General features: G+C 33.8%; 2 protein-coding genes and 1 long non-coding RNA gene across 7 annotated transcripts; 1 reads left to right on the forward strand and 2 right to left on the reverse strand.

Annotated features, from left to right (window-relative positions):
- LOC18592202 (tRNA modification GTPase MnmE) lies at positions 3,923-8,124 on the reverse strand. Its single transcript, XM_018126327.1, has 10 exons — positions 7,860-8,124; positions 7,445-7,764; positions 7,144-7,282; positions 6,743-6,864; positions 6,422-6,625; positions 5,986-6,045; positions 5,613-5,751; positions 4,799-4,917; positions 4,453-4,671; positions 3,923-4,277 (listed from the first exon to the last, which is right to left on the reverse strand). Exons 1-10 carry the CDS (start codon positions 8,035-8,037, stop codon positions 4,083-4,085), a joined length of 1,695 nt encoding a protein of 564 aa, XP_017981816.1. The 5' UTR covers positions 8,038-8,124; the 3' UTR covers positions 3,923-4,082.
- On the reverse strand, positions 10,324-17,118 carry LOC18592206 (sulfate transporter 1.3). Of its 5 annotated transcripts, XM_007018795.2 has the most exons (16): positions 16,737-17,118; positions 16,480-16,592; positions 15,288-15,365; positions 14,585-14,938; positions 14,433-14,481; positions 14,128-14,335; positions 13,815-13,989; positions 13,602-13,667; positions 13,403-13,516; positions 13,150-13,266; positions 12,882-13,008; positions 12,047-12,333; positions 11,757-11,947; positions 11,160-11,245; positions 10,966-11,042; positions 10,324-10,810 (listed from the first exon to the last, which is right to left on the reverse strand). In XM_007018795.2, exons 2-16 carry the CDS (start codon positions 16,492-16,494, stop codon positions 10,667-10,669), a joined length of 2,088 nt encoding a protein of 695 aa, XP_007018857.2. In that variant the 5' UTR covers positions 16,495-16,592; positions 16,737-17,118; the 3' UTR covers positions 10,324-10,666. The 5 variants fall into 5 exon arrangements, with proteins under 5 accessions (XP_007018857.2, XP_017981688.1, XP_017981689.1 ...); XM_018126199.1 differs by lacking the exon at positions 15,288-15,365 and having other exon boundaries at positions 16,737-17,117; XM_018126200.1 differs by lacking the exon at positions 16,480-16,592 and having other exon boundaries at positions 16,737-17,116.
- Positions 10,752-13,874, forward strand: LOC108663128. The gene is made up of 2 exons (XR_001929106.1): positions 10,752-10,835; positions 13,732-13,874. It is a non-coding gene; the product is annotated as an uncharacterized LOC108663128 (long non-coding RNA).

Here is a 25,090-nt window from a genome sequence, read left to right on the forward strand (position 1 = left end):
GTCATTTCTTCTTTCTTCCTTGTTTCTTCTTCTGCTCTGCCATTGCTTGTTTTTTCTTCGTCTCTTCCCTTTTCCTTCTCTCAGCGTCTTCTTTCTTCTTCATCATCTGTTCTTGGGCTCGTTTCTTCTCAACCTCTTCTTGTCTCTTCTTCTTCTCCTTCTCTTTCCTCCTCTCTTCCATTTTTCTTGTCTTCGTCTCTTCTTGTGCTCGTTTCCTCTCAACCTCCTCTTGTCTCTTCTTCTTCTTCTCCTTCTCCTTTTCTTCTCTTTTTCTTCTTTTCTCTTCCATTTTCCTTCTCTCCCCTTCTTCTTTCTTCCTCCTCTCTAACTCTTTGGCTTTCATCTTTTTCTCCTTTTCCTCCACTTTCTGCTCTCGTTTCTGAATATATATTCCGAAATTGATAGACAGTGTGGGTTGGAGACACAGCAACATCTTATCTTACTATTTCAAAGATGAATCAAATTTTGGTATGTGTTTCTTTTCACTAATCATCTGAATATATAAGGTTTCACTTCATTAATTTGTTTCCAAAACTTGAACAAATAAAAGTCTAAGTCCACGGTATGTCAACGTCGATGCTTCAGTCCTTGTCCCTCCGCGTTAAGATTCCTACACTTCTACCATCTATATTATTGCCATTACCATAAAATTTAAGAAGAAAAAAAAGGTCTAGACAGCAAAATATCCAATAAAAACTATCGATCAGTCAACAACTAGCATGGGTTTGGTTTTGACAGAGAAATGGTCTTGCTCTTCCGAATTCAACTTGTCAACTGGTGTGCCAATTGTTCATGAAAATAGTTATATATAGTTCTCTTTCGAAGTAATTGTAATTTTAGGTCTTTTAGTTATATTGTTGCACCACTTGTCTAATACATACGTTTTTGTCCCCCTTCTAAATTGGCCGTTGCTTAAGTCTCCTTTGTAGTTGTTGGGGACGTAGATGGCCTAGACTTTTTCCCTCTCATGTAAAAGATAATTCACAATGCATGTTTTCTTCTCTTCCTTGTAATCTATTCTTACGTTGTAACTTGTATGTACTCCAGGTTCGAATGTTCTATTGGCCCAACAGCAATCCCATCTACTCAAAGTAAACATCACAGTCAAGACTCATTTCAGGACTAACATTAAAGTAAATATATATGTATGTGAGAAATAACAGCATTTAATTTAAATTAACTCTCACAAATCCTAAATTGTTTGTTATTGACATGACAAATTGAGAAAGACCTTCACAAAAGAAAATACAAATATATAAACTTCAGTTTCTTCGACCAATATCTGCACTTTGTTTGTTCTTGATCATTTCTTAGTCTCCATTCTTGTAAGCTTATCTCATGTTTCTTCCTTGTTTCTTCTTCTGTTCTTCCATTGCTTGTTTCTTCTTCATTTCCTTCTCTTTCTCTTCTCTCCTTCTCCTCTCTTCCGTTTTCTTTCTCTTCTTTTCCTTTTCTTCTCTTCTCTTCCTCTCTTCCACTTTCCTCCTCTCACATTCTTCTTCTTTCTTCTTCTTCTTCTCTTCTTTGGCTTTCTCCTTCTCTTTCTGCTCTTGTTTCTTCACTTCTATTCTGACCCTGATACTTAGCTTGGGTTGGAAAATTACCAACATCTTTTCACAGATATGAAATCAATATGACGCGGCTGCTGCGTACATTCCTGTACTTGGTGGGTGATGAGAATTTGAATGAAAATCAGACCATTAATTCGCTTCTAAAAGGAAAGAAACCAAAAGAAAAAAACACACGGCATGTCAACATCCAATGTCTACATTCCGTGTAGTTCCTCCTTGACAATTTCTACATTTTTTGGTACGGACAGTAGCTTAACTTTCTGGATTCTTAAACTTACTTAAAAGAAGAAAACAGAATTACAATGTATAATATAAGAAATTTTTTTTTTTATCTGGCAACCTGTCATGGCGGGGGCAACAAGAAGAGAGGCAACTCTTGTTCTGATATCATGTTGAAATTTTTAGCATGAGCATCTAACCTAGATTCTATTGGCATGTATAATATAAGAATTAAATAATTATATAAATGTAATTCTTTGTTTATTAAAAGTTGTCTGATAGGAGTAGGTTTGTTTTTTGGTTATTGGAGGAACCTTCCTTGTATTGTTACTGGTGCATAAAACAATAAACATTGACTGCTATATAGTCTTTATATTATTACATATATATATATATATTATATAAGGGATTTAATTATTGTTAAAAGAAAGGGTTTATTTGCAGCTTCTTCTTGTACTATATAGTAATTGACGTTCAAACTCCTATTCATTTATTTATTTACTTTTTGAATACGTGATTGGTACGTTTAATTTGAGTGATAAAGTCGTCTTGACTGTACGAAATTAGAGATGAAGCCGTCTTGAGAAAGAGTGGTAATGTCGTGTTTTAATCGTTGCTCTTTCCTCTTCAATGGAAACTTAATTATATTCTTCCAATTCTTTAAGTAGAATGCGTAGTCAAAAGTAAATATATTCATAACATATATATAATCTTCGATATTATTGGAGAGTATTAAAAATAAGTAATGATTTAATTGTTTCTTAAGATATATATAATTTGAAAAATATTAATAAGAAATCTAGCGAACATTAAAAAAACACTATTAAGATGTTTTATTAAAAATATAACAATAAACTATCAAATTGAGTATATTATCTTATTTTATGATTATTGTACTATTATCTAAGTTATAAATATTTAGGATTATTAGAATTAGCATATTTTAATCATACTTTTGCATCGATCTCCTCTCTTTATGTTTAAATTCAATGTATTTTGTAGTAATTTTGACCACTCAACTTTAGTATAGCAAAAGAAATAAAAATCAAAATCTATTTTGTAAAAATTAAAAAATACAACGTATTTTATTTTACACATTGAATCTTTAAAATTTTCATTGAAGAATCGAAAAATACAGCGTATTCTTCATTTACAAGTTATTTTTTTTTTCTATAATGAGACAAACTAAATCAGCTTAATTTTCAAATCCAATATATAATAGTGCTACATATTTTATCCAAAGATAGTGTTTATGTATAACTAAAGAAAAATGTTATATTCTAGCAAACTAGAGAAAAAAAAATGTAGAACATGGCAGGACTGGTGATAATTATCATCATTTTTTCTTCATCTTGTGACGTAGTTTTTCCTTCTTCTCTCTTTCTTTTCTCTTCAATTCTTGTTTCTTCATCTTCTCTTTTTCTTCTTTCCTCTGCATCTCCTTTCGTAGTCGATTCTTCCTCTCCTTCTCCTTCTTTTCCTTTTCTTCTCTCTTCCTTCTCTCCTTCTCCTTGGCTCTCTTCTCCTTCTCCTTTGCTTTCTTTCTCTTTTCTATCTCTTCCACTTCTCCTCTTGTGAGTTGTCTTTTGACGCTGAGGCACATTTCTGGTTGGCTGCAATAGATTTGCTACTCTTTTCACAAAGATGAATACTGATTAATATAAAAGGTCGCAAAGCCGTCTAATTTGTTGGTTCTCCAACATTAATTCATTGTTCTAGATATTACCCCTTGGCCATTACCGTCCAAAGGCCGGCCATGGCGTTGTCTCACTTTTTGACTCCGTGCACTTCCTTCCGTTTATAAATAAACCATGCACCCACAAGATGATTACAAAGAAATATTAACTACAAGTAGCAATACCACGAAGACTAGAAATTGACTAAAGAACCAGGGAGCCATTAACTGTACCGTTTTAAGAAAGCATGGGAAAGTGTAAATGATTGGTTTTCATGGCATTTCGTCACTGTCTTCTCACTTGTTTAAACAATTTTGGGGCACCCACTCTAACCTTCCCCTTCAACAGTTTTGGTCCCCAATCAAGAAAACATTATCGAAAATATGTTGGATTTAAGATACTTAAAATCAAGAATTGCTTTCAATCGAAGAAAAATCCGCCCAAATTCAGTCAACATGATCATCCCCAACGGCATCCTCGAATAGTATATAGTTGGTTTGATTTAATTGTTTGTTGATACCGTCAATTAGACCAAATAATACAAGAAAGAATAAATTAGCCGCAAAATTTATGCTTTACGTGAACCAGTTACAGTAGTACTACACAAAAAATCCATCTATTTACCTATACAGAACTTGCCAAAAATGTTGGATAAAATCTCCTCGGAGATGTCTTCTCCACTTATCTGGCCAAGGGCCAATGCGGCATCCTTTAAATCAATTGTCCAAAAATCAAGAGGCAGTTCCTCCTTTATTGATGATTTTAATCTAACAAAAGCCTCCTTGGCACGCATGAGCTGTTCACATTGTCTCTGAGAAAATCACAAGAAGATATTTTACAATGAACAGTCAGAATCAACATCAGAGCGTGTGATATGGAGCAGTTATAAGCTCAAAACTGTGGATCCCAGATTCTTGAGAAACGAATATGGAACTATGGTTGCCATAAAAGCAAAATAGCCAAATAGGCAGTCTAAATATGCTAACCTGGTTTACAGTCCATCTACGTCCTCTTGCAGGAATCTGATTTAGGCCAACAATCTCTGAGATTGATTTCTCCAGATCTCGTATTCCTTGACCAGTGATGGCGCATGTAAAGACATGCTTAGTGAAAGACTTGGCTTCTCTATCCACCCAATCAGAGCAAGCAGACGAAGCACAGTCTATTTTATTGATCACTAGAATCATTGGGATGGATGTTGATCTCTGAACCACCAAAATAACAACCAATTACAGTATGTACTCAAAGAAGTTTAATTCATCGGATAAAGTACTTATAAAATGGAAAAAGTAGCAAGATTGGTAGATATTAACCACAATGCCACAAGCTTACCTTATTGGATTGAATCCTCTCAAGAAGTTTGGTATCTTCCACAGTCCATCCATCAAGTGCACTAACTGTCATGATAATGACATCAGCACCCATAGCAACTGCTACAGATCTCTCCACACCTAGAACAAAACAGTCACACAAATCTAAGTAATTATCAACATATTAAAACAAGAACCCTAAAGCAAAAAATTAACTTCCAATTTTGAATAGAATTACTCAAATAATACTTAATCAACTGCTCCGAAAGGCAAAGAATATCTCAAACACTCCCTACTTGCTATCACAGAGTTTAAAATTAAACACACCAAATTTCTTCACTCAATGAAAGGAAAAGCATTGAGGTCCTGTACACTTCAGAGTAATCAAACCAAATTGTGTCTTGCATGGCATTACCAGCAACACGGTGATATCAAGCTTCGTAATCCCCAAAGCATAATTGATAAGCCAAAACAAGCCAGCAAGCTTAATGATACTCTCTATGCAGCACAAAGAAGACCTAGAAGAAACAAATCGCATCTTTGCTAGGAATTTGGAGGTTTCATGATAGGAACTGACAAAATACAGAGTATAGCCCAGTCCTCTGACCACCAAAAGAGAGGCTCATTCATTGAATTTCCAATATGAGCCAGAATAATATTTTCCTTATCAGTGGGTTTAAGAGACTGGCAGTTGAATCAAAGATATTTTTGTAGGAACCAACTTTCTTATGCAAAAAGCATAATCTAGTAACAATCAACTTGCATACTCCTACTTGATGCTTGTAAATTAAATGAGCCTTTTTGGGATTAGAGTCAGGCAAGGAGAAAATTCTTACCCATCTTCTCCACAATGTCATCAGTTTCCCTGATGCCTGCAGTATCAAGAAGTGTTACAGGGACACCAGAAACAGTAACACTGGCTTCCACCACATCCCGAGTGGTTCCCGCAATATCTGTAACTATAGCCCTCTCACTCTGCACGCTAAAAGTAATGCATAGAGTTGAATAAGATGCCATGCCATGCCATTTTTATGTGAAAGAACCCGTGAGCAAATGAAAGGACTACGATCTCACATGTCAAACAAAAAGTTTAAATGATGTAACACAGACGTGATGACCAGACCAAAACTGACTAATGGCCATATTAATAAATGATGCAATAGGAAGAAAATNCATTTTGGGGGGGGGGGGGGGGGGGGTGCAACATACTTTGCTCCATGCATTAAGGAGGCTTGACTTCCCAACATTTGGACGGCCAACAATTGCTATCTGCAAGATTTTGAATAAGAAAATTAGAAAACAGAAATTCATAAAATGGAGGCAACTGCATTAGTAATAATTAATCTTAAAGATAAAATGCATATACTATGTCTATGCATGTATAGACAAAAAGCTCCAAGTATCTTACTATCAAAAAACAAGAAATGACTGATAGACATAATAAGATCCGACTGAATGATCAAAAGTTGGAAACTGCTCTGATGCTTTACTGATATGTTTTCTTTTTTACCGACACTTTTGTGATATGTATTGGGGTATAAATTGTGAATTATGAATAAGACCAGCTTTCTGCAATTGAACTCACAGACATAAAGTTTTCCACTTCATATACATTCAAAGATCTCTGAGTCCTTGGAGATTTTACCTGCAATCCTGATTGCAGAAGCTTATCATAATTGGCAGTCTCCAGCGCATGCTCTACATCTTGTGACATGGCATGTATTCTATCCATAACTAGGTTGAAATCTAGTGGTGGCATCTCATCCTCAAAATCTAAACGAGCCTCTATCTCAGTAAGCAACTCAATGCACTGTCCTCGCAATAATCTGACTAAAGAACAGAAGCCTCCCTGTCAAACAGCCAAGCTCTTCAGTGTTGTTAGTCACACTGCCTACCAACGATTGGTTAAAAGCACTATGGAAAATTCAAAGGTAAAAAACAACAGCATTCTAAAGGTGAAACATGCCTGAATTCCTGCCAAAGCTGCATCAGCGGCACCAACAGACTTAGCTGAAATTAGTTTTCCAACATTTTCAGCTTGGGAAAGATCTAAGCGACCATTTAGGAATGCACGGAGGGTAAACTCGCCTAAAAAAAGAGGGAAAAAAACAAAAGATGAGGAAATGTTTTGACAAACGATGCATGTACGAGAATATCCCCAATGCCTCTTTAAGAGGAGGTAGAAGAAGCCATCTAGAAAAGCATGTTTTCAAGGGCATGACATTCGAACTATAGAAAAGTAAACAAGAAATCCAAGTTCGGAGTACTTGGCTTTTAATCAAACAAGGATTATATGTATCAAATGATTTAAAATTCTATCTAACAGTTAGAAAAGCCACATAAATTCTACATAACATGCCAACCAACCTGGTTCAGCAAGCCTTGCTCCAGCTTCTAAACAAGCCTTCAACACACGACGCAGACACACTTCACTCCCATGACACTGAAGCTCAACCACATCTTCACGAGTATATGATTTAGGAGCCAGCATTGGCACAGCTAAAACCTTAAAAACAAAAGAACACTATTTAAACAAAAAGAAAAAGAAAAACTTAAAACGAAAATGCCAACTTTGCCATCCATATCCCAAGTCCCAACTCCAATAACAAAGAAAACAAAAACCCGGTAAAGATTTAACAAAAATAAAGTCAATTTTATAAAACTAAACCTCATCAACTACATTCCCTCGAGAGTCCAAAACGACGCCATACTCAACAACATGACTGGTAGGTCTCCAAGATGCTGAACCTGAATCAAAACTCTTCTCCTGCTTCTTCTTCTTCTTGGCCGGAAAAAAGACACGGCCGGCGATATCGACAGCGGTGGGACCAGACAAACGAACAATGCCAACGGCTGCAGGAGGGCCTCCTAAAGAAGTGACAATGGCTGCAATGGTGCTGGTCGAGCTCTGGGTCTTAATTGCGTCGCCCTGATTCACTGAACCAAAACCCACCAAGCGGTCATCGTTGTTGGAGACGAAAGTGGTCTCTGCGAAGGAAAAAGGCGAAATGGGTAGTTATATCTGGAAGTGAATCTGAGAAAAAAAAAAGAATTTTTTGGGGGGTTTGAGAGAGATGAAGAACCTTGGCGAGCGGAGGCAAGGGGTTTAAGGGGTTTGAGGGCTTGGGGTTTAGGGGAGAGATGGAAGAGAAAAGATAGCTTTTTGGGGAAGAATAGAGAGGATAAGGGCAGTCGAGGAGGCGGTTTTGTTGGTCTGTAAAAGTGAGTGATAATGGCACGGACAGATGGGAGTAAAGCCATTCTTTTTCAGTCTCTTTTGTGTCTGATTTTTCACCGGCGACTGTATTATCGGGTAGCTAAAAGCAAGAGGAGGATCCACAAACAGCATATCTTTTTTTTTCTGAATGTGTCCTTGGGCCAAGCTTAGCTGGTTTCATTCTGGGCCTTTCCCATGCCCCAATCTGGGAGCGCTAGCCGACAAGCAACCATCATACTACCAAAAGCCTTTCAGGGCCGCCATTTCGAGAGCTTTAATACCATTTCTGATGAACAAACTTCTACGCATGATTGTATACAAATGTTGTAAGAGTTGGTTTTTCTCATTTCTCTTTCCTGAGTTATTTGATTTTTTTCCCCCTATTTCTGCTGTTGGTTTCTTCTGGTGTTTGATGTTTGGTTGGCTTTCACAATTTTATCATAACTGTTTTTTGAGTAATAGTTAGATTCGAAGGCTTTCAAGCCTACTGGACATGCTAATGTGAAGAAGTTCTTCCAACCATATAACGTATTTCTTTTTTTCTCAGTCAAGTGAGATTTTAGTAACTATCAAGGGATTGATACAAGAACTGGTCGTAAGTCATGATAACAGAGACATGAGCAACAAGAACACACCCAAATTAAGTCCACACAAGGGGCTTAGCAATCAACCCGACTGTGAAGGACCAACGACGCCTGAAGAAGAAAAAGAAACAACAGATTTCCAGCTGAAAGTAACAGAAACCAACATACTCTCACCTGGAAACAGTGAACCGAAACAGAAGCATACACCAGAAAAAGGAGGAGCAGTGACACAAAACAGGTCCTCCACTTTCACCATCATGTAAAGAAAATTTCGACGTTATCCACCCCAAATTTGGTTGGAGAATCGGCCATGGAATTCGCCTCACGGAAGGTGTGAACAAACACGATATCTTCATTCAGTTTACGAAAGTTGTCAATTTCACTACTGATGCATCACATATCCCAAGAGCGAAGATGTTTCTCCGTATCTAAAAAATTTTGATCTAAGAATATGACTCGATAATCAAATCTTTTTGAACCGACTCATTATGTTGAAGTACATAATTGAATTGCGTTGTTAATGACCATCAATTCAGTAAAGTTTGAATCCCCGACTCCTAAAGTCGGACCCATTAGTATTTCTTAATATACCACCAGATTCAAAAGCTCTCGGTTCCTCTCTAATCAAGACGCCAAACGTTAAGCTTCAGCTCATTATCAACAGGGAAAACCCATGATATTACTATTCAGGACTGATTAGAAGTTTGGGAAAGATTGGATTGTCATGGGATTGACCAAGAACCAATCTCATCACTTGCTTCGCTTCCTTCATTAGCTTTAATCCAAAACATGAAACGCATTTTAATCAAAATGAAAATTTTCTTCCCATCTCAGACTTTTTCACTAAATACAGAATCATTTCTTGTTAGCTACAAGCACCATTAAAAAGCATCAAATACCGCAAGAGACCTAGTTCTCGAGTTAGCACAACAAAATCAGTCGTGCCTCTAATGAATAAAAACCTCAACAGAATTTGGTACCGTCCAAGAGATCCCCACCATTGAAAAACAAGGCACCACACACCAACCAACTAAAGTGACAAGATTTTTGTTGACAACAAGCTGGATGTGTTTGCAAATTTCCTCGACAAGACCATACCAACATTTGCAAATAGATTATGTCTAAGGTTGACAGAAACATTTATTTGCTAGGCGTTCCTCTGCAAAATCAATTTACTCCAAGCCACTCTCTAGTTTCAACCATGGTATCAAGTACCTGTAGTGGCACTGGAAATTACTGAAGGAAATCCGATATGGGGCCACAGCTAGATGCTAATGAAAGTACTCTATCCACAAAGCTGCCCAATGGAGTTAAAAAAGAATAAAATGGCGTGCTAGAATCTTTCTACTTTATTAAGGACAAACCTTTCTTTATATAAATATGAACGTGGGTCGGGGTTCTTTATGAATCTAGCTACACTAACGTCTAAGTTCTTGCCTACAATAAGTGTAGCTCGTCTTACCTCATGGAAACAGAACTCTCGAGTACGTCACCACTTTAAATTAGTAAACATGATTGGATTTTAATATAAAGCGGGTTTCAAAAAGTTTGGTCAAGTTTCAATCAATGAACCTTCATAATTCATCTTCATAATCACTTATTTTAATCAAATGCAATACGTTTATTATAAAAGAATGGGTGAAGATACTGGCCCCTATCAGATAAAACTTCAATTAATTCGTGGAATTGTAATTTGTGGGAACAAGTGATTCCCACTTAATTCATTCATTTGCTATTTTTTTCTCCCATGGAAGTGATAAAAGTGTATATTAAGAGGAATCAAAATTCCTGAAAAGCATACAAAACCCTTTGATTTTGATGTGTGATTCCATAGGTTAACAGGAAAAGAAAAAACATTGGATAATATATATATATAGACATATTTGCAAATTTAAAACCTAAACCTTATCCCCAAGCACATTGTACACTTGTGTTTTGTCCCTCTGGACTATACATGATCTCAGCCACCCCACTTGAACCATCTTTATAATTGGCCCCTTCATTATTGAGCTGCATCTGAGATCCCTCTCTCACTACTGCACATGTATATCTGCTCTCATTTCTGTTATACAGCAACATTTCTCGTTGTTCATACTTCTTCCACCAGTTTTGGGGAACATGATGAAACTGCATCTGAAACAGTCAGGAAGATCCTGTCTTCACCAATTAAATTTGCAAAATCTGAAGCATGAAGCTTGTCAATCACCGTTGGTCCAGGATTTGCCAGAATAAGCTGTAAGAAAATGCAGGCACCTGAGGTAACTGGTAAAGCTATTGAACTTTGTTGTTTTTAAGGTAGTTTATGTTCTTCTGTTAACTATAGTCTGTAGCTAAAGGTAGATTTTGTTGCATCATATATATTTTTATTTGAGCCAGTATTTGTTTTACCTGAACACCTTTTTTCCCTAGACTCCTGTGTAATTCTTCCAAGGCATGGATGCCACTGGTATCAATGTCAGTCACAGCTACACGTACACACACACACAAAGGACATTAGGAAAAGTGAGCTTAAACAGCAAACAAAGACAGTAAGCTAGAATATAAGACAAACAATTCTTAAAACACCAGTAGAGAATTCTTACGTGACATCTCAACTATCAAAAACTGGATTGTTGGCTGGCATGCAGCTTTCACTAGCTCTTCTTCATCCATCAACCATCTCAGTATCCTGCAAGGATGTTGACTTTGAGCATCTTGAATTCTAATTGAAACCTGGCTGATTCAGCCAAATTCTAAAACATTGAAACCTATCACAACTCTAATATATTAATAGTACACTTTAAAGGTCATGGCTTGAAACATTTTACTACACAGAGAAAGAACTCAAGACTTTCAGCCTTGTACCAAGTGAAAATAGTTCGATTTACCCAGAGAAGAAAATTTATGTTGTCTGTTGTCTCTAATAATTATAAGTTTGATTGTTCCTCTTGCATGCCACTGCCATTGCTAGCTTTCTCCTCACAGGATCTATAGACATGCTAAGTTCTATATTGGTTTAGCCACAACTCAAGAATTTATATATAAGTTTGCTAGTTTCAACCAAACCCAGACCTTGAAGCCTGGTTCTCATGAGATGATTTACCAGCAATTGCCTAGATATTGATCATGAGTTGTAGAATACCTTCCCTTAAATGAAACCTATATAATTGAGTATGAGAGACAGGCTAAGAATCATGTACCTCTCCTTGACATAATTAGAGTTGGAAAAGTAAATAGCAGAATCAACTCTCACGATCAGAAGCCCTAGAACTTTAGCTGCTTCTGGATATTGTTGGATATTTCGGTACACAGAAGTCCTAGGGAGCTTCCCAAGAATAGCAGTTCGAGGCCTAGTAACTTGTAAGAGGATTTTAGCAAAGGATATTGTGACCTGCCATGAAATTCAGTGACAACAGAGTAAAAATCAAACAGATAAATAGCCTACAGTTCATCTTCAGGAATTTTAGTTAGTGGACATCTATCTTCTTACAGCAATTAAGAGGCCTATCTCAACTGATGAAAAGACTACTCCAAGAAATGCTCCCAGGCATGCAACAAAATCAAATTTATCAATCTTCCATATTAAAATTGCTGCCGGAACATCGATAAGCCCAATCACAGCAGATATGATGATGGAAGCGAGAATAGCATTTGGGGTGTACTTGAAAAGAGGTGTTATGAATTCTAAGGTTAGAAATACAACACAGGACATAATGATATTAGAGACTGCAGTTTCGCACCCAGCCATGTAATTTACTGCTGATCGAGAAAATGAACCTGAAAGTAATGAAGGAATAATATCATCAGTTACATACCAATAGAATCATTTACAGAAAATAGAACAAGAGGTTAAACCATTAGGATCTTCCCCTTTCTCATCCATATATAATTATTTAATATATAGTATTATATATATATATATTAGTAGTATATATGTATATATACATATCACATCATTTTACTTGCTTGAACCTTTGCATTCATCAATACATTCTCTCTCTCTCTCTCTCTCTCTCTCTCTCTCTTTCTCTCTCTCTCTCTCTCTCTCTCTGTGCATCTATATTGTCACTATATCTGATTCTCATTGACAAATAATTAAAAAGATTTAATACATTATCAAAAAAAGAAGATTTAACAAGCTGCAAATGTAAAATGTTACAGTCAATTATTGATATTGTACATGCATGATTTAACATGTAGCTTCAAAAGAAAAGAAGTTCTGATATTTTTATAAAATACATATGCTTTTTGTTAGTTTAAGTAGTATGAACTTTGAGTGCAAAAGTGAGTAGGTTGACATAAATAAACATGTTCTCCCTTCTCACCTGTGGCCACATAGCAGGAAGTCATTGAACCAACGACATTCATTGCTCCCAGTGCCACCATTTCTTTGTTTCCATTTATTTGATAGTCTTTCTTTGAAGCAAAAGTTCTTCCAATGGCTACAGCTTCCTGATAAANAAATTAACCCCAACCCCCCCCCCCAACCAAAAAAAAAAAAAGAAGGAAGGAAACATGGAAGGTCTATTTAGATACAATGTCATAATCAATTTTCTTGGTTAGTGAAGTGGATAGAAAAAACAGTTGGCTTACCGTCAATGCTATCATACCAGCCACGACACCAATCTTCAAACCTTTTAGAAGATAGTCACCACTGAAATAAATTTGATGCACAGATGAGGGATTGATTCCTTTCTCAATTTGCTTCACCTGCACACAAGGGAAAAACAGTGGTGCTGCTGTCAGTACTCATTACAAAAACTACTATAATTTCTGCCATCACTGGAACTACTAAATTGCAGTTTTTTACTAAGAGATTATTAGAGGTTAAAGAAAAGGTGCTTACAATCTGAACTCCTTTCTTTTCTGCATGCGTTATATAAACAAAAAAGGTGGAGAGAATAACAGATATCAATGGAGCTATTGCAGGCACCCAGAATAATTTCCTGTTCGACTTTCCCTATTTCTCAAAGCATGTAAAAGTTAGCAAATGGTCACAAGCTTGTTATAATTAAAAAACAAAAATAAGAATTAGAGGCTCTTACAATGTACTTGGCAAACAGAAGGAAAGATAAAAAGCTAACTCCAATCAGTATAGTCTGCCAGTTCCACTGCAAAGTTGTATTATGTAAATTTAGTAACTGAAATGACGAGAAATTGGTTGAAATTCTTCAGGTTGCAGGTTGCAACTCCTCTTCAAAGGAGAAAATAAAAAAACACATTTTTTCAAAAAAGGGGAGAGATGGAGGGCTGCTTACTCCGTGGTGGACGTTGCCCCATACGGAGTTCATTACAGAAATAATATCTGATTTCTTTGTGAAGTCTTTTATACCAAGAAGACCCTTAAGCTGTTGGAGGGCAATTGTGACAGCAGCTCCAGCCATAAACCCCACAATGGCAGCATGGGACAGGAAGTCAATCAAAAAGCCCAACCTAATAATTTGTTTCAAAAGTTTGTTTAGTGAATGCTAGAAGCCGTAAAGGATCCATAAAAATATGAGAAACACAAAGTTAACAGAAAAAAGCATTATGGGCAGCTGTCATCAGACTTCCTTGACTATACACAATTACCTGAGAAAACCAAGAGTTGCTTGAGTAATCCCAGCAAAAAAGGTAGCCGTAAATGCAAGCCTCCGATACTCAGCTTTATTTTTGATGGGGTCAATCTCACTTGAAAGCATAGTCCCCAGTAAAAGAGATACCACAGCGACTGGTCCAATGGCAATATCTCTTGAACTTCCCATGAAGGCATAAATCAATGGTGGAACAAGGCTGGAGTCTTCAATGGTTAAGATAAATAATAAAAACCTTTAGACAAAGCCAAAAAGATGATACTTAAACAATGTGAGGTGATGATAAATAACGTGGAAACTTACAAAGCCCATACTGTGGATCCAAGTTTGCTAGCTTTGCATAACCAATATCCTGTTTTTCCAAGGAGACTGAATAGTTAAATTTGACTGGACATGAAAATTATTGGAGGTTCTCTAGCCTCCCTATGTATGTTTTTGAAGCATAGGTAATCTACCTGAGGAATGCAGAGACTTGCAATAGTCAGTCCAGCAATGAGATCACCTCTAAGTTTTCTCCAGCTGTAACCCCTTGCCCATTCAAGAATGGGGAAAATGGCCTGGATGCCTAGGATAAACTTTCGAGACCTTGGTTGATCCTTGAAGGGACGCAGAGGATCATCATGGAAGAATGTTTCTTTCACAGTGGCTGTGAATTCCCTGAAGAGGTTTTGCTTAGGGGGAACTCCTACCTTGTGAAGATACTGTGTGTTATACACAGAGTAGTGTGAGGATGACAGGCTTCTAATGTCCATCTCTTTTGTTTCACCCTCCTCAACATTTGAATGAGCCTGAGAAGCCATGTCACTTATCTGTACAACAGGAAAAATGAGCCTGATCAGAAAGAAGGCAATGCTTGTTCTTGCTGCCCATTAATACCAAGAGATATAGAAAAAGCTTGAACCCGTGCAAACCATGAGAAACATTATACAAACTAATTCATAGTTTTTCATATGTTATTACATGTAAACATTGCGTTAAATTTACTAACAGAGCTTTGACATTTAAGAACAGAACATCACGTTAGGCTCACAGTTCATGAACTGCTCAACCCATCCATAGAAGGTGAATATATTTCATGGCATTGGAATGGAGCGAAGATGCCGACATAACCAAGTAAAATCTGTTGAGCTAAGAGTGATAAAGAAATTAGAAGCTAACCAAAGAAAGTGGATGGAGGTTTAGAGACTGCAAAGACTTGTTGTACTTGGAAGAAGGAAGATCTTGCTTAAATAAGTCCTGAAAGGTTTTCAGGTCAAACTTTACAAGATAAAAGAGAGAATTAAACAGCAATAATGTATGGATCTGGATCTCTTACATGTCACTTACGTGACAGACAACCAAGTGGTACCAAATTTTAATATTACAGCCAACCAACACAGAGATTATTCAATACCTAGCCATTGATGTAAGCAAAAGATAATCTCTTTCATAATTGTGGTGCTTATTGAATAAAATATGCAGTTTATAAAGCTGTTGACTTGTATGCAAAGTGGCAGCGCAGGCAGGAAAGCAGAGACTTTAGCCACCTCTTTCTGTGTGTCTTTTTATGTATATTTTTCTTCTTATAATTATAATGAAAAGTTTCAGAGAAACATACAAGCAGAAATAACACCACATAGATGGCGGTTCTGCTAATATTAAATCAGAAAAGTAATAAAGCGAAGAAAAATGTAGCTTATGTGGATCAAAACCAGCTGTTAGAAAGAGAACTTTTGGTTTTAATTGGATGAAGTCATCTCTGATGTATTCTCAAAGGTCGCATTTTGAAGTAAGCCCCCCCGCCTTAAACTGTTACTGGACTCAAACTGTTACTTAGTTTCTCTTTTGACATGGACTGTAAAATTGAAAACACAAACAAACAAAAAATTTTCTAACCAGTTTCATGAAATGTAACAATACCATCCATGGCCGCAACTCCACTATTACAAGTACTGTTCCAATTAATGGACCAGCAGATAGAATTTTCCTTTCAAAAAATGGGTCACTGGAAAAATATGCTATACCCAGAAAAGAATTAATTAAAAGAGAGTAACATACTAAAGAACTACATAAAAGTTGGAAAAGAAATTCAATTATGCCCCTTTGGAAAAATCTAAAAGGCAACTTGACCAGATCAAAAGAATATAATTCCTGATTAATTATTCGAATGGTCAACCGATTCAATGCATCAATAAGCAGTTCCATAATCCTAAAAACTTCAAATTGCACCAGCAGCAATTTGATGTGGAATACTTATTCTTATTTTTAACCCCAAAAACCCAGATGATGTTCAAATATCAAAGAGCATATATTTTTCCATATTGCATGTCATTTTAAGGACAGAGAATAAAGGCTAATCTAGCAAGTCTACCTCACTTTTTTTCATATACTTCACATTGAAGCCATTGATAGTGGAAGAACCCACCCCACCCAAACCAGCCACCTTGTTAAAGATTTTCAAAGCTTTTTACTTCACCAGAGAATCTGCAGGCTCCCAGAAGCACACCAAAAGATAAAAAGGTATGAAAAGAACAACATATATGACAAAAAGAAAAAGGCAAAAACAAAGGAACTAATTATACATGCCAAAAAAGTAGTAGTGCTCTCAAAATCAGTCCAGAAGCTCACCTTTTCGCTTCCCACACTTGATGGTCCTCCTCTTTCTCTGCATTTTTAATGATTCTGATATATAAACTAATAAACCACTGCTAGAAGAAGATCAACAGGAAAGAACCCAAATCTCGTCCAGGTTCAATGAACCCAACATTGCCATTCATTTTCTAGCCATTTTCTGTTTTTTTTTTTCCTTTCCTATCCTATATTTTTGGAAAAAAAATATAGGAACTGAAAACATTGCTTTTGGCATGCCTCATTTGCCTAGAAAATCAACAGTTCCAACTTCTCCCGGACACCAAACTGACCCATACAACATGGAAACCCTCCAAGCTCTTGTTTATGTTAACTTGTCTTCTACATAATCTTAGTTATAGGATCGATTGAGTTAAACGTGGAGTAGTTGAGTTTTAGCTTCAGTCTTGGAAGTTCCAAAGTTTGAACCAAAGCCAAGTTGCTAGGATATTTACGGCTCCTACCACCAATTTTTCTTTCCACGTTTTGTCAGTTACCAGGAAAGTCAGAGAAGAAGGTGGCCTCCACCTTTACTAGATTTTGTCTTTGTCAAATTCAACAATTACGTAAAGTGGGGCCTTGCCCTTGAGGTTGACATAGTTGGCAGACGTTACGCCAAAATGGTTGAACATGGACGAGTTGTAGGGTAGGTTCACTTATGGGAGGATATTAGGGTTTGGACTTGGATGTTTGAATTTATTGGCTTTGGGGCTGTGTTCTTATTGGTTCAATTTAAGCCAGGTGAACTTGTCCTTTCGGTGGGACTTCCACTTGCTACTTGTTTCGTTTTTCATTATCACATGATGTGATATGATTATTTGTTTGGCATATTTCACTCTAACAACACCATGTACCAAGTGAAACTCGTCAAAAAATAGACCAAAGAGAAAAAAGAATAATTGAATCGATATGTACTGAGAATCGAATGACCTTATCTTTTTGAAAAGATTGAAGTAGGGGACAGGAAGAGGGCTAGACAAGATTTGTCACATTGATTTCAAAGACTATATGCACGTTGAACTTTCAAATTAAATAAGATGGGCTACAAAGTCTAAACCAATTAAAATGTGTTGAATCTTTGATTATATCCTATCTTTTTCTTTTTTATTTGTTGATTAGATCCTATTCAGTTTCCCTTCTCCGTTGATCTTTTGTATTAGCCATAATATCTAAAAAATATTTTTAAATTATTTAAAAAATTTTAAATAAATTTTTATTTTTTATTACATTTAATTAAGTTTTATTATTTTTTATTTTTAGTCATATAAGTTTTTATGATTCATAACTAATTAATTATTATTAATTAAAATGTTACTTATCATTTCAAGCATAGTGACGTTGATTTGATATGTTAATTTGTTATGGTAAATACTAATGTAACATAATAATTTGACATTATGACAATTTCATTTTTCACTATAAAAAATCAACATACCTCGTCAGTGTTATGCAAATATAAAATGACAAATATCATATTAATTGATAACAATTAGTTAATTGGTTGGTAGTTATAATAGCTTATTTACTAAAAATATATATAATTAAGGACTTTTGAGGTTGATAGGTTAGGGGTCTTAGTCAATGTTATGTATATGCTTCTGAGATATCTATCATGTCATGCAGCCAAATATCTTATTGTGCAGTGCCGAGTTTTTGTAAGGGTACAGAAATTTTACCCAAGTCAAACTGCTTATGCCAATGAAAGTGTTGAGCGTTTGTAAGGGTGCTGGCATTTTACCCAAGTCAAACTTCTTATACTAATAAAAATCTTTTGTCAGACAGGTTAAAAACTTAATATGATATTTTTTAAAGAAATATAATTACGTACTTAATTGAACATAATAAAAGAATAAAAATTTATATTAATTTTTTAAAATAATTTAAAAACTTTTTAAACTTTTTATATTTTTTATTTTTTTAAAAAAGCAAATTAATATAGCTTAATGGTGTGGACTAACTGGAACAAAATATTAATAACTCACAAACATGATAGTTTGTATGCATAGCACATCCAAAAAATTATTATTTAGAGATTGAGTGGTTTTTTGTACATAATATTAATATCATTCAAAGACTTTTTATTTTTTTGGTACATGTCATTCAAAGGTTTATCACAAACATGTAAATTCAATTTTAACAATATATTTCGTTCGCGGAATAAAATAGAATAGTTATTTTGTAGGAATAGAATAAGAAAGGAATATAATGAAACTATTATTATGTAGTTTGATTCATGTAATGAAATAGAGTAGGAATTGCTATTATGACTTATGTTAATGTTTGATTGGTGAGGATAATTTTAGAATAACCTAAGAATAAATCATAAAATGACAAAACTATCCTTTTTTATAATAAAATTTATTTTCATCAAAAACAAAAATAAATTTTATTTTCATTAAATATCATTAATTTATTATTAAATTATTAATATTTTTAATTTATTATTAAATTATTAAATAATTTATTATTAAATTAGTTATATGATTTTTAATTTTAACAATTTGAATCATTTTTCTCCATTTGTATTTTTCATGTCTTAATCTTTTAATTTACATTTTCATTAAACATCAATCATTTAATATAAATTATTAAATAATTTATATTAAATTAGTTATATAATTTTTACTTTCATTATTTGAGTATTTTTCTCTATTTGTATTTTTTTATTTTTAATGTTTTAATTTCTATTTTCATTAAAAATTAAAAATTTATTAATTGATATAATTTTAAGTTTAATTTTGTTTCATTTTTTATTTTTTATTTTTTTTTATTTTCTCATCTTTCCTTTTTCTCTTCGAATGTTGGAGAGCTAATTTGGCATTGGCCCTGGCCATATCTAGCCGTTGAAGCATCGATCTAGCTAATGGCACCACTAAATCTGACGTTTCCTGTGACCAGATTGGTACTCCAATGGCTAGATATGGCTACAACCATCGTCAACTCAACACTCTAACATCATCATGGTTTATTTGATGGTCGACGATAGAGAACTTGGTGATGACAGCAATGGAGGACAACAATGGTTGTGGAGGAGGACGGCTGCAAACTTGCTTAGAGAGAAGGGGTGGAAGGCAGATTAAGAAAAGAGAGAAAGAACAGAATAAAAAACAAAAAAAAAATCTTATATAGTGCTAGGGTTGTAATTATTTCTATTGAATAGAGACATTTTCATCCAAAGATATTTTTGCCTTATTCCATCAATTAAGGAATGGCTAATAATAGGGAAAGAGGCGAATGGTTAAAGCCTTTTTTGGGGAATAGCTATTCTTTGGAATGACTATTTTTAACAGTAAAATGCAACCAAACAGGAGAATAAAAAAGTGAAAGGAATAGGGTGGGAATGGCTTAGCTATTCCTCGTATAAAATGTGTCATAAATTTTCAAAATGAAAGGTAAATCAATATGAGGTTAAGAGTTTACCTTTATAATGAGTATGAAGTACGTATATACCTTGTAATTAATTAATTACAGTTTTATATATATCATTTTATAGAGCATGAAATATTGAATTTAAGTAAGGGTACACTAATTAAGGTGGCCAAATCAATGTGAAAGCGTCTTAATTAGAATATATAAGTTACCATATATGTTGTTTTTTTTTTGTGAAAAATAAGCTTTTATTATTATCAAAAAGCAATAAGATAGAAGGTTATATCAAAATTGTTTTAAATTATAACATGCTCAAGACTATTGACCTTTTAAATTATCAAGAATATATTTCAAGATTGTTTTAAAGTTATAACATGCTCAAGACTATCGAAGCGTGTTATATCAAAATTCTTTATCCTGTTTTAGATAAGATGTTGACTGTACAAATAGCTCATGTGCATAAAATCGGATTATCATCATCGCTTATAATTTATATTTATGTACCAAAGTATGACCACTTACTAAATTTTATGTAAGTAAACGATTGGGTACATAACAACATGGAATTGATGAAGTGAGAAAAGTCTTTGTTTTAATTTTGAAATATATTCACGTCTTAAAGAGAGTTGACCATCTTCGATTATGACTGCTAATTGATTATCCAAAGCATGAGGTTTCTAGCTATAATAGTAGAGACGTGAGAATTTTAAGCCAACAAAATATAATAAAGGTCTAAGATGCGAAATTCCTTTTTCCCTCAAGATTACTAGTGCTGAAGCGCAAATATAGTGATGATAAATTTGTATGCCTATGAAAGAAAATGTTTGATTTTCATTGGATTTCAATCCAAAAAGTATATCTGTTAGATGGAAGACGGTTTTTATTTACAAAAGTAAGATCTAACATTTTACCTCATCTAATTATACAACACTTTTGTTACAAAAAGTCGAGTGTTTTAATATAACTTGTCATGAATCTACTTTTTCAATTAAAAAACATGTGTGTTAGGTGGACGAAAATACTTATTTATAAATTCAAAACTCATTCTTATCTCTTACTAATGTATGATTTGTATATGACTTGTGAGTCGAAATGTTTTCAATCTTCATTATGAAAATCACAATCATGTATAATTGCTTGATATATAATAAATCTCCTTTGATTTAGTAAAAAAAAATGCCTCACCTCTTAATTAATTGTATTATGATAATGGATCATTTTAAAAGTTTAATGATTAAAGCTAGTAGGAAGTGATTGAAAACTATTATGTTTACATTACAATGATTAAATTAATTAAATTAGAAATTTTATAACTTTCGTGTGCCACCATCCTCTTTTAATTTTTTATAATTATATACTTTTACAAATAATTAATTAATCTTATTTTGATTATTTTCTCACCCACTTAAACAAGTGGGTGGCATTGGATCAATGCTAATTAAAAAAGAGATGATGATGATGATGATGATGAGAGCTTAATTAAGCATAAGTGGTTCAAAAATTGGAGGGGGCAGGGAAGCACCCTATAGCTAATTGCTTTGATACTTATAAGTTATAGCCATTAGCCTGCGCATGCAATGATGTATCAATGTACAATGTTAGCTTCAATTTTCATGGAATATTTTAGAAGAAACAGCCAACATCGGAGTATTTAATTAATTAGAAAAAACTAATGAAATCTTATCCAGTGCAGTAGGTATTCAAACACATGGACGTTGACTTCGAAATTCAAAGCTCCAAAAAATAATGAAGATATAATTGAGTTGGTCGGTTTCAAAATTACCCATCTCAATGCCTCGTCAACTCTCTCCCTCATAATTGAGTGGTGAAAAACATGCCAAGTCATTCCCACGTGTCATATTATTTTTATAATTTGGATATATATTAATTTGAAACATTTATTTTCAATATATATAATTTTGGATTACATGAAACAAAGTAATTCTCTTTTATCTTAATAATTTCATCTTACTTTTCCTGTAATTTGTTCGAAATTACTTTTAAGTTGATGTTTTAAGTTTTAATCACGGATATATCTTGAATCGTTAGAAAAAAATTAATTAATTTTACACAAAAACATTAATTAAGCATAATTGATATTTTCTAAATGAAAAGAGAACCACCGAGTGTCAGATTTCTAGGGTTAGTGAAGTCATCCCTCTCCACCAACAGCGGAGGTACTATATGCATTTCGATGTTATGTTGTTTGAATAATATATATAGTGATTACATGAGATCTCCTCATCTCCTGAAAGGTGAAGAACAAATAAATATAAAATTATTAGGCGGAGTATTCCCCCTGTCTCACCTTATATATTTGGATAATTACTTGTTTGTTATTAATCGGTGGTATCTTAAAATGATTAATAAGCCAAAGAGCACCTTTCAATCTTGCAACATGTGGGGGGAATAACTCGGAGGAATTCCAAATAAGGCAATAATGGAAGAAAAATATTGAGAGTTAGCACCAATGGGACATTAATCCTACTAAATAATTTGTGCTTCTCTCAATTCAGTGTCTCAATGATTGATATGAAATGAAATGAAACTTGCAAGGAAACGGTCTCATGGTCAGCTCATCTACTCTTGCAATGCTTTTATTTTCTTTTAATTCATATAGTATTTGTGATGACAATTGAGGAGACATGATTATCAATCTATCAGGTTTAAGTATAGTAGAGTATAGCTATTAGCCGGTGGTGTTATCAATGAATAGACAAGCAGGGTTAGGTCTTTGTGCGTGTAGCCTATATAATCTAACTTTTTTTTTTATCTCGATCGAAAGAAAGTTTAGTAATTAAGAAATCAAAAGGCTACAAAGATAGAGGAGATAAGAAAAGTCTAAGAAGTCAAAACAAGCCAAACAAATACAAGGAAATCAATACTTTGCGTATTGATTGTTATAATACTTGATAAAGTCTTCAGCAATTCTAACCGATGATATTCATAAAAGATGAATGTTGGATGTAATATGAAACACATGAAAGTAAGTGAATGCTCAGTAAGGAATTCATCATCGATCTTAAGTGATATTAAAGAAAATATGCCAATTGCACCTTGATACTTAACAAATCAAAAGAGTCTTAGGCAAGGCAAATTGAGAATCCAAGAAAAGGAGTTTTTCAAATCTCATTAAAAGGAGTTGATTACAAATATCAAGAACTAACATAACATAGACAACATAGAGAAGACACACAGCCATGTTTTATGTTCTGTCAAGATGTTAGTAGATGAAGGAATATTAATTATAAAAGACTGATTATTAAAAAGTTGAGTCAAACTTGAGAATTAAAAATAAATGTAAAAGAGTTTATTTCAAATTATAATTTATATTTATTACTAATATATTAACAGCCAAATATGTCACACACATTAAGGATGACTTAATGAGAAAGTAAAATGGGGAAGTGAAGTTGAACTTATAATTGTATTAAAATTATGACTGAAAAGAGATTATTTGAAATGATCAATTAAATCATAAGTGTAATTTTGCAATAACTTAATAGTGAAGTTAACTTTAGTTTGCTCATTTAAATATAATGTTATAAGCTGACCTAATTACGTGGCTAAGTGCTGAAAAAGAAAAAGGGAGAGGAGGTTTGGCAACCCAAAGAGGGAAGGGAACCCCGATTGGCATTGCACCCTTCCCCTTTACCAATTGATGACTGGGTTTTCTTCCTCTGATTTTGCTTTCCAATTTCGACTTTTACCTTGAAAAGTGTGAAAATTAGAGGTCACTTAACCTTTCTAGCACAAGGTTTGGTCATCCCAAGCATTCCCAATCCTCCTTGGAGCTTTTCTCATTGACCATCCCTGTGGATTACCATTAGAGGTAATATTTTGATGTCTTGATTTCGACATCTGAGATAAAAAAAATACAACTCTTCTCCAATGATTGTATTTTACATTAAACAAAACAAAAATAATCCTACTTTAAGGCAAAAATTTTAATTTCCGCTACATGATGACTCTCATTAAATGTTACTAGAGTGGTGCCCCGCTTCGCGTGAATGTTGAATTTTTTATTAAAAAAAATTAAATTATATAATATTATAAATAAAAATAAAAATTAATTAAATTTAAAAATATTATAAATAATAGTTATAATGATAATTTAAAAATGCTTATTTAAAAAATTATTTTAAATATTTTCTCATCTCTTATTAAGCAAAATTTTTTATTTAAATAATTTTTTGAAAACATTTGACTTTTTATAATAGTGGAATCATAATATATGTTAATGTTGATATAATCATATTTTATTAATTACATGATTCTAATAATGAAATCAAATTTATATTGAGAAAATATAATATTTTAAAATAATTATTGATAAGTTACATAATTGATACAATAAAATTATTAAAATAAAATGAATATTTTTTGAAAGTCAAAATAAAATGAATATTAATTATACTTATTAAATTTTTTTTGTTTTAATGATGAAATTTTCTAAAGGATCTTCAATTTTAATTAATACTTTTTTATCTCATGCCTTTATAATTATTTAAAAATTAATCCACATTGTGATTCCTACCATGCCTCATTACAAATTAAAGATTTGTTTCACATCAAACTTGGATGAAATCCATAAATATCTACAAAAAAAAGTTTTATTTTTATATTTTATTTTATAAAAAATATATATTTCTTAGTACATGAAAATACTGTTTGTTAGCTTCGATTCCTTGTGAACCAAAACACCATCACTCAATGAAGGGAAAAACCTCTTCCGAAGCTAAAGAAAAAAAAATCTCCTGTTGACAATCCTAAGTGCAACCGGTCCACAACAACCATCTCCAAATTCTTTCTAAATCAACCATTTTAAACTAGTCACATGTGAATAAAAGAAGCCACAAACGTGGCCAAGTGTGTGGGCTTCTTTTTAAGCATGTAAAATTAGGCACATGTCAATAAAAGAAGCCACAAACATGGCCAAAGTGGCTTCCTTTTAAGCATGTAATGATTTTCCTTAGAGCATGTTT

Source organism: Theobroma cacao, chromosome 8 (assembly GCF_000208745.1).
Source record: "Theobroma cacao cultivar B97-61/B2 chromosome 8, Criollo_cocoa_genome_V2, whole genome shotgun sequence".
NCBI classification, from domain to species: Eukaryota; Viridiplantae; Streptophyta; class Magnoliopsida; order Malvales; family Malvaceae; genus Theobroma; species Theobroma cacao.

What these genes read in the sequence shown, in the direction of transcription:
- LOC18592202 (XM_018126327.1), bottom strand. Translation starts at nt 8,037, where the DNA reads ATGGCTTTACTCCCATCTGTCCGTGCCATTATCACTCACTTTTACAGA. An exon ending in GAGGGAATGTAGTTGATGAG is followed by an intron (nt 7,283 to 7,444) that starts GTTTAGTTTTAT and finishes TTTGTTTTTAAG; the next exon opens with GTTTTAGCTGTGCCAATGCT. An exon ending in GTAGATGGACTGTAAACCAG is followed by an intron (nt 4,278 to 4,452) that starts GTTAGCATATTT and finishes TGATTTTCTCAG; the next exon opens with AGACAATGTGAACAGCTCAT.
- LOC18592206 (XM_007018795.2), bottom strand. An exon ending in TCTAATTATGTCAAGGAGAG is followed by an intron (nt 11,246 to 11,756) that starts GTACATGATTCT and finishes ACATCCTTGCAG; the next exon opens with GATACTGAGATGGTTGATGG. An exon ending in TTTGATAGTTGAGATGTCAC is followed by an intron (nt 11,043 to 11,159) that starts GTAAGAATTCTC and finishes GTGTACGTGTAG; the next exon opens with CTGTGACTGACATTGATACC.